Below are 8,799 nucleotides of genomic sequence, written 5' to 3' on the forward strand. Positions count from 1 at the left end.
CATACAGTACTGTATACCATGTCCTTCCCGCAGCTGGGCTACCCCCAGTATCTGAGCGCCGGCCAGGCCGCTGTCTATGGAGGGGACCGGCCCGGGGTCCTGGCCGCAGCCGCCGCGGCCGCCGCTGCCGCCGCCGCCGGGTCAGGGAGGCCCGCAGGAAGCGAGCTGGGGAGCAGCTCCACCGCCGCGGTCACCTCAGTGCTGGGCATGTACCCGTACAGTGCCCCCAACTACAGCGCCTTCCTGCCCTACACCACAGACCTCACCCTCTTCTCGCAGATGGTAAGTGGACGTGCCCCCTGTCCTGTGGTGGTGGTAGTAGTAGTGTGTGCCGTGTCCCAGGGGGTCTCCCGGGGGACCCTGCGCCTTCCGGAAACTTTCCCGACTCCCAGAAACTTCCCAAACTCTTCGCCGCCAGTGGAACTTTCTTAGAAAAGGCACTTTGTGTTTCTCGGAAGGCAAAACTCTAGGTGTGAACAGTGCCCGGGAGAAGGGGCTGCCCAGAATGCCGCCCGAATCCGCCTGAATTATTTATCACCCGACAAACCCGATTGGCACCAAATCCCCGCAGAAAGAAACCGGGTGCCTCGGTCCCTGCTCGTTCACACTTAGCGGTAAGAGCAGCCGCCCCATGAGTCCCCGACTTCCCTGTCGGAGGTCAATGAGCCGTGGCGGTCATTTGTCTAAATGTCGGGAAAACGCACGATAAGGATGTGGACGATTACTGCAAGATTCACACCTGCAGTTTAATGCAGTTTTGAAGCCAAAGTGGATAGAAAAAAAATAAGGGAATTCTAGAGGAAAATGTGCTTTATTTTCCATCAAAACCTGCATCAAAAAGTGGTCGTGTGTGAGGTCCATGTCCTCTCCTGGACACCAGAAGTGTGGGCACCGGGCGGGTAACATTAGTGAGCAGGCCTGGTGACAGGGGCGCTGGGCGAGGAGATTCATGGAAGATAAATAGTCACTTTCTGAAGCGGGCAAACACGGTGTATTTACTGAGTTCTAGATGAAAGCTGAGAGCAGGCTTACCCCAGGAGGTGCACTGGGCAGACTGGCACCTTACACAGGGCATCCTTGTATTCTAGATATTCGTAAAAAATCGGAATTAGCACAATCACTTTAGAATTTTTCAAAGGCAAGTGAACTTTGAGGGGTTTGTTGCTTTGACTTAAAAATTACTTTGAAATAAGAATAATAGTAATAATAATAATTGGTACTTGTAGTAGAGCATTAATATTATTATTAGAAGTAGTTCTTGTAGCATTATTGTTATTGTTTTTATTAGTAGTTGCAGTATTATTATTATTATTATTATTATTATTGGTAGTAGTAGTAGCAGCAATATTATTGTTTTATCATTAGTAAGTGTAGTAGTTTTTTTATCATTATTATCAGTTGTAGTAGTTTTGTATTATTATTATTAGTAGTTGTTGTAGTATTATTATTATTATTATTAGTAGTAGTAGTAGTAGCATTTGTGGTAGTTTTGTTATTATTATCATTATTAGTTGTAGTAGTTTTATTATTATTAATATTAGTAGTAGTTGTAGTTTTATTATTATTATTATTAGTAGTAGTAGCATTTGTAGTAGTTTTGTTATTATTATTATCATTATTAGTTGTAGTAGTTCTATTATTATTATTAGTAGTAGCATTATTATTATTATTATTAATATGTAAATGTCTTATAACTGCTGCTATATAGCTAATAGTAATAATAAGAATATAATTATTATTACTTCTATTATTTGACTAAGGTTAATAGGTTTACTAACACACAAACTGTCATTAACCCTTCGGACCTATCACTTAACTAACTGACTCTTTTTACCTGTTTCAGGGGTCACAATATGAGCTGAAGGATAACCCTGGTGTCCACCCTGCCACTTTTGCTGCCCATACTGCTCCAGGTTATTACCCTTATGGGCAGTTTCAGTATGGAGATCCAGGTCGGCCTAAGAATGCCACCAGAGAAAGTACCAGCACGCTGAAGGCCTGGTTGAATGAGCACAGGAAAAACCCCTACCCCACCAAGGGCGAGAAGATCATGCTGGCCATCATCACCAAGATGACCCTCACTCAGGTGTCCACGTGGTTTGCCAATGCCAGGAGGAGGCTTAAGAAAGAGAACAAAGTAACCTGGGGTGCCAGGAGTAAAGAAGATGACCATCTCTTTGGAAGTGACAATGAGGGGGACCACGAGAAAAATGAAGATGACGAGGAGATCGACCTGGAGAGCATAGATATTGATAAGATTGATGATAATGACGAAGATCAGAGCAATGAAGATGAGGAGGACAAGTCAGAGCAATTGAGGCAAAGTCAGAAAGAAAGTTTAAAAAAGGACAGTGAAGTCATATTAGCAGGACCCGATGGACTTAAATCCAAAGACCCATTGTCTCTTGCCAAGGAGAACTCTGAGTCCAGCAATACCAGAATAGTGAGCCCAGGCAGGCCGGGGAATTTACAAGTGCCACCTCATAACAAACCCAAAATCTGGTCTCTAGCAGAAACAGCCACCAGCCCCGACGGTGTCCTAAAATCTTCCCCATCATCCCCCCAAGTGAACCACACCTCTCCTACCACCACCATCCAGCACCCAGCTTTCCTGCCCAGCCATGGACTTTACACATGCCAGATTGGCAAGTTTCACAACTGGACAAATGGCGCTTTCCTTACTCAGAGTTCCTTAATTAATATGAGGTCCCTGTTAGGAGTAAATCACCACCATGGCTCTCAACACAACCACCACCACCTCCAGGGCCACCAGCAAGCACCGCTCTTAACAGCCAACCTGGGGACCATCAGCAGCGACAAAACCACAGAGAGAAGCAGCCCCAAGCACACAGGTGACTGACCACACATCCCTCTCCCCAGGTCTGCAGCCACTCATCCCTGTCATTCATGTCTAGTAGATGTAGAGAATTCTATAGGTATTTATCTTATCTGCTGTTGTTCTTCTAGAGCTGAAGCCTCCTTTACGTGATTCATGTTTCCCCCATTTTTTATTTCCCGTATTATTTATTTATACTTATTCATGGATAATTTTATTTCCTGCAGACAGAGAAAATGTTCCAAGAACCGACTCTCCTCCACAGTTAAAATCCTCCTTCCAGGCTGTTCGTGAAAAGTAAGTTGACGAAAGCTTTAAATTAGCTAGAAATATCTATTTAAAATAAAAAAAATAAAAAATTATCCTTTTTAATTTATTTATTTATTTTTACATATTTTACTATTAAATATAGCAATACTACTACTACTACTACTACTACTAATAATAATAATAATAGTAATAATTTTACATAATATAATAAAATGTGTTCTGTGATAATATAAAGTAATTTTACATGTATTGACCTGAATGTATTACTTTATGAATATTCTGATATGGTGAATGAATTCTGAATAGTAGCCTGATATCCACAGTGGTTGCTTATCATGGTCTACTGTCTTCTGGTTATTACTGTAGTACTTGTGTGGCATTGGTACTGTAATGTGTGCACTTTCTTGTTTGCAGCACTTTGTCACAGCAAGAAGGGACCCCTCACATATTAACCGCACTGCCTTCTGCTTGAGCAGTGGTCACACGTGGACATTATGGGTATCATCTATGAATAAAGACTCTCATTTTGCAATAAGGTGGTGATATGACTCCACCAACATTTTTCATGAAAAGAAGCGAATAAAGAAAACCAAACTGTTCAGTAGGTGGATCCATTCCAGTGCCCCATTCCTGGTCCCACTCATCCTCCCTGGATTATTCGTTTTTTGGTAACTTGTTCACATGTCTCTGTGCTTTTTTCTGTACATAAAGTGATTGAGAATGTAAATAGCGCGTCAACAAAACTTGTCTAAATCATATATTTTTGTCTAATAAACTATATGAAATTCTATGAAAGCCATGTTCTTCTGCTCCTTCCCGCTAGAAGACTCCAGGGTAGCTGGGTTTGAGGGCTTGAGAAGACACCAGTTCTCTCCTCTGCCCCAACTCTTGATTTAAGCAATTTCCATTTTAATGTCGGTCATTATGAAGTGAAAGGGATCGGCTGAAACAATTTGTCACGCTTTAGTGTATGGTGATTACTACCACAATCTGCTCACTTGGAGAAATTCCTCATTATTTAAACCTCAACTGGTTTTCCCGTTTTTCATCATTTGCTTTTGTTTTTTTTTTTCCGTTTTTAATTGTTTTCCTACTATGGTCTTTCAGTTATTGATTCCAATTTAGTTTTATAGATTTTAAATAAGGGATTGTGATGACAATTGTTGAGCTAATCCCAGTGGAGAGGGCACTTAACACCTAGGGCCACTTGATTTTATAGCCAAGTTAACTCCAGTTGAGTTTTTATTTTCGTTGCTGTCATTAAATGGTAAGAGCTGTAATTGCAAGTGATGAGGATCCAACCCCTCTGGTTAATGGGAGTGCAGAGTGCAGAGCAGTGCAATGATCCGGCATTCATCTCTCACACACAAGCTGCTAGAAATCGGAAAGATTTTCAGGGTTTCCTGAGTTTTTTTATTTCTAATTGAGAACACTAAACGAGCATTGAGGTGCTAATAAGACGCCAGATGGTTGTGCATAGGAGAAAATGGAAGGAGGCAGCTGTGGAAGTCATTAAGAAATAATGTGGGGACGCCCTATCCAAACAGTGCTACAGCCCAAAACAAGCACTTGTCGGAAGCGAAAATGGGGGAGGGGGTCGGGGGGAATGAAATATTAATAAAAGGCCCATCAAGTGATAATAAACCCGGCAAAAAAGACGTCTCTTCCTCTCTAGAATTGTCTCTATACGTCTTCCAATGCATCACTGTCTATTTCATGGACATTACCAGGACGGAGAGACCGAGCCTTTATTCCACATTTCTAATAATCTGTTTAGTGGTAAAATGAATAGGAATATTTCTAATGCCAGCTTCTCCATAGATATTATCTGTAATGATTTTCAGATTATATTTAATGCATACGAATTTGTTGCTAGTCAGATTTGCTGTGATTGAATATGTATTAATATTTGGTACATTTATATATGTATATATTGTTTATACATATTTGAGAAATTATAAATCTATATATATATATATTCTATATTATTTCTAGGTGGTATTGTCAGCGTGGCAGATTGGGAGCATATCATTCTGTAGTACAATAGCTCCCTCCGTAGGACGCAGAGCGCATTGCAGTTTTGAATGGATTTTGTAATTACACTACAGAGCTGTCTGGCGGGTATAAATTGAGAGACGGCATTCAGATTAAGTTCACAATTACAGCTCTAATATTTGGATTATAACCTGCAATTATCGGTGTATTATTTAACATGGAAGCATTATGTTGTAGGGCTTCAAGTAGCTTTGTGTACCACAGATACATTTTGCTTGCTACTTTATTGGGGAGACCTGTTAAATTACTTCTGTGTCGGTGGTGCTGTGATGCAGGGGGCTGTCACGATGAACAGATGTCGGTGACATCGTCCTTTGGGGTGTAAAATGGCCATTTGATGGTGTGAAATGGGCAGGACGTCATTACTGATATTTGTACTGAGAACGGGTTAATTACCAAGTAACAAATTGCGGCCAGAAAGGGCGTAGTAAGTGCATTTTCCCCACTTTTCTCAAGCCGCCTGCTCTTTCTTGCACTTTGAATTGCTAATTCTTGTTTGTATACAAAGCAGCAGCATTTACTGCCCCATCCCATGTAAGTGCTCTCATGGAAAGGATGGTGTAACTGCAAACTCTGTGAAATTCCACACATTGCTATGTGGACTGGAGCTCGCAGACACCTACATGACATCTCTACTAAATGCCTGGCTGTAATTATCTTTTAATATACTGCACTATAGTAAGTAACAGATACTTCACAATGCACCTACACAAGACGAAATAAAGGAAGAATTATTTTACATTGAGATTTCTTCAACTATAGCATAAAATAATTATACACATTAGGCTACTTTTGGGGTGCATTATTTTATTATAGGTAATACTATTAATTATATTATTACTACCTGGTATTACTTGTTATTCTTTTATTATTGCATTATTTTACCATGGAAATGTATCTGAACGCAATTCACTAATTAGTAATCACATATTGCTTCATTCTCAGAGCCTCTAAGTAGTAACATTAAACACTAGAATTATTATTAGCTGCATTTAATATAACATCGGGTTGTTATATAAAAGGATTTTGTAACTGTGAATGCTTCAGGGGTCAGCAACAGTTTGAGACAATGATACAATAAAAATGCAATTAAAAAAGATATATAATCACATAAATATCGTTCATTTATAAATAGAAACCATTCAACAAATATAATTGACTCGTGTTCAGCGATATATTTTAAATTGAATTAGCATTATGTAAAAGAAAAGAAATATAAAATAGATACAACAAATATAATATAATAGCAATGAAAAAAATAATATATTAGCAATGCAAAGTGCATGTATGTTTTCCTATTTCCATTATCCTATTCATTTTACTTCTACTTTTCTCCTTATTTTTGTTGCTTTTTGGTAAGCAGCGATCAATTATTCTCCAGAACATTTATATCCTCTGCAATATGGAGAATTCATATTCATATCTCTGTTTTAGTGGCCTGACACTGATTAATGTAATATGCACCAGAGCTCCCAGTGCTGCTCCTCTCTATGAATCATGCACTATAAAGTTTCAATCGCCCTTGTAGATAAAAAAAAAAAGAGCAAGGGAAAAAAAGAGTTAGCAGGGAAAAATGCCAAAGAAAGACAGAGGGGGGAATCTGTTCTGTAGCTGTGGGCTAGTGTTTGTATGGTAAATGGTATCTGATTTAAATAACCGATGGGTAATTATTGACTATAACAGGCCTTCATTAGTTCAATCATTAGATCTACACTGAGAGACAAAGAAAGACTAGGCTACATGCAGGTGGGCAGCTAGCACTTTGAGTTGCCTTAAATGAAACCCCCTTTGCTGCTTCTTTCTGTGGTGATCACCCAGCATGAATCCAGTGGCAGTTTTACCTAAGGGCACACATGATTTTTTTTTCTTAATGCAGGCAAAATTAATTTTGTAACGAGCATACACAGTTCAAATGACAAGATTTGAATGGTGGAAGGAGGAAGGGAGTACTCATAATTATACTGTCACTTCTCACAATATCTTCCTTGTTGCCTTAGGGTGAGACAGATTAAAAGGAGAGGAAAGGGGAAAGAAAGGGAAAAATGCAACAAAAAGGAAAAAGGTTTATGGCACTAGAGAAATTCATTTGGAGAATTGAAGTTCAAAATATAAGCTCAACAAAAAGGAGAAAAAAAAGCCTATTCCCAGGATGGAGATGCACTTCTGTCCACATGGCTTGGTTCATATAGAGAGGAGTGGAAAAGTCAAGCATTAAAGACATTTCCAAGGTGTGCAAGCCTGAGCAAAATGCTGAAAGTGGCCTTTCATTATGTTCTAAACCTAGAAAACTGCTTGTTTGTTGCCATTTGAATACTTTCTCCTACCTCTTTCTGCTCCACACATAGAAGTAGTATCCTGTTTACTCCTGCATCCTAGACCATTGGACTTGTTGGCTGTATGGACAAGTGTCTTTGGGTGATTTGGAGTAATTCTGGAATATGAACAAAGTGGAGAATGTGTTTTAGCATTTCACTGCAAACAAGTAATGCAGGAATTTAGATTTACTGAGAGTTGTCAGGGCCGACTAACAAGCTGATTTACAAATCTGGTGCACCTTACCCTAGCTTGTTGGATCTGTCTTGGCTTTCAGCTATCCAATCAGGTTAATTAGAAACTGTAAGGACAGGTTGTACTGAAGCAGAGAGTTGTGAAAGGCTAACGTTAACCCTTACACTTCAAAGACAAATAGAAGCCTTTGGAATACCATGTGGATATATGTATGGGTAGAGTATATGTAATTGGCTTTATATAGCTTCAACATATTCTGTAGCAGTGTACAGAGAATACTCCCACATAAGTCCCTACCAGCACAAGGCCTAAAATTCTAAATTCTTCTTCTATAGAACCACATTAATCAGTTTATCTACAGTTAATAGAAAACCATGAAAGCGATATCAAATGCACAATGATGCAATAACCTAGACAAAATGGAATATGTGCAAATGATTTCTTACTCCCTCAATCCCTTTTATCCCATTCAGTTGAGGGGACACAAAACGAAAGCAGGAACCTCCTGTGAAATCTGCAGCTAAAGCCACAAACATAATTGACATGCTATTTAATTTGAAATCCGCGCGGAAGGTCAATTTCCGCACGGAAAAAACCCGCAGAGTGTACATGAGATTTTGGTAATCTCATACACTTTGCTGGTACTGTACTAGACTGTGGTTTTTTCACAGAAATCCTGCATGTATTCCGCAACATGTGCAGGCTGCCCCCCCCCCCCCCTCCCCTGAGAGACCAGCTTTGTCTTGCACGGGGACCCAGAAGCAAGTCTTCAAATCGTCTGCAGTTCCACTCCAGGGGCGATGAAGCATTACATGCTGCTTATAGAAATCAATGGACTGTTCAAGTAATGCATGAAGGAGACTTTATTTGTAACTTCTCTCAACTCTTCTATAGGAAGAGTACATCTAAAAAAAAACTATGAAAACCTGTGTGCCAAAAATAAAACCCCCCAAAAAGTTTGTAAAAAATGTATGAATTTAATATCATTTTTTATACGCAAAACCCCCCCCACAAAAAATGTAGTATGGCAACAGCCTAAGGCCACCCGCACACGTTGCAGAAAACATGCGGTTGTTCCTCGTGCATTCCTGTGTAGAAAAACCGCAGCATATTACAGGATCAGCAAAGCG

General features: G+C 39.8%; 1 protein-coding gene across 2 annotated transcripts in view; it reads left to right on the forward strand.

Annotated features, from left to right (window-relative positions):
* Positions 1–3,852, forward strand: part of IRX1 (iroquois homeobox 1) — a 3,955-nt gene extending 103 nt beyond the window's left edge. The window contains exons 1-4 of one of the 2 annotated variants that reach the window (XR_005779218.1): positions 1–282; positions 1,844–2,936; positions 3,064–3,133; positions 3,521–3,592. The exon at positions 1–282 is cut by the window's left edge and continues 103 nt beyond it. Coding sequence is in view for 1 of the 2 variants with exons in the window: in XM_040433397.1 (XP_040289331.1) it covers positions 19–282; positions 1,844–2,852; positions 3,064–3,133; positions 3,521–3,578 (1,401 nt within the window). In the remaining variant the exon portion in view is untranslated. Of the gene's footprint in view, positions 283–1,843; positions 2,937–3,063; positions 3,134–3,520 lie in introns of both variants that reach the window. The other variant, XM_040433397.1, reaches the window with a different exon arrangement.
* The last annotated feature ends 4,947 nt before the right edge of the window (positions 3,853–8,799 follow it).

The sequence above is a fragment of the Bufo bufo genome, chromosome 5 (assembly GCF_905171765.1).
Source record: "Bufo bufo chromosome 5, aBufBuf1.1, whole genome shotgun sequence".
NCBI classification, from domain to species: Eukaryota; Metazoa; Chordata; class Amphibia; order Anura; family Bufonidae; genus Bufo; species Bufo bufo.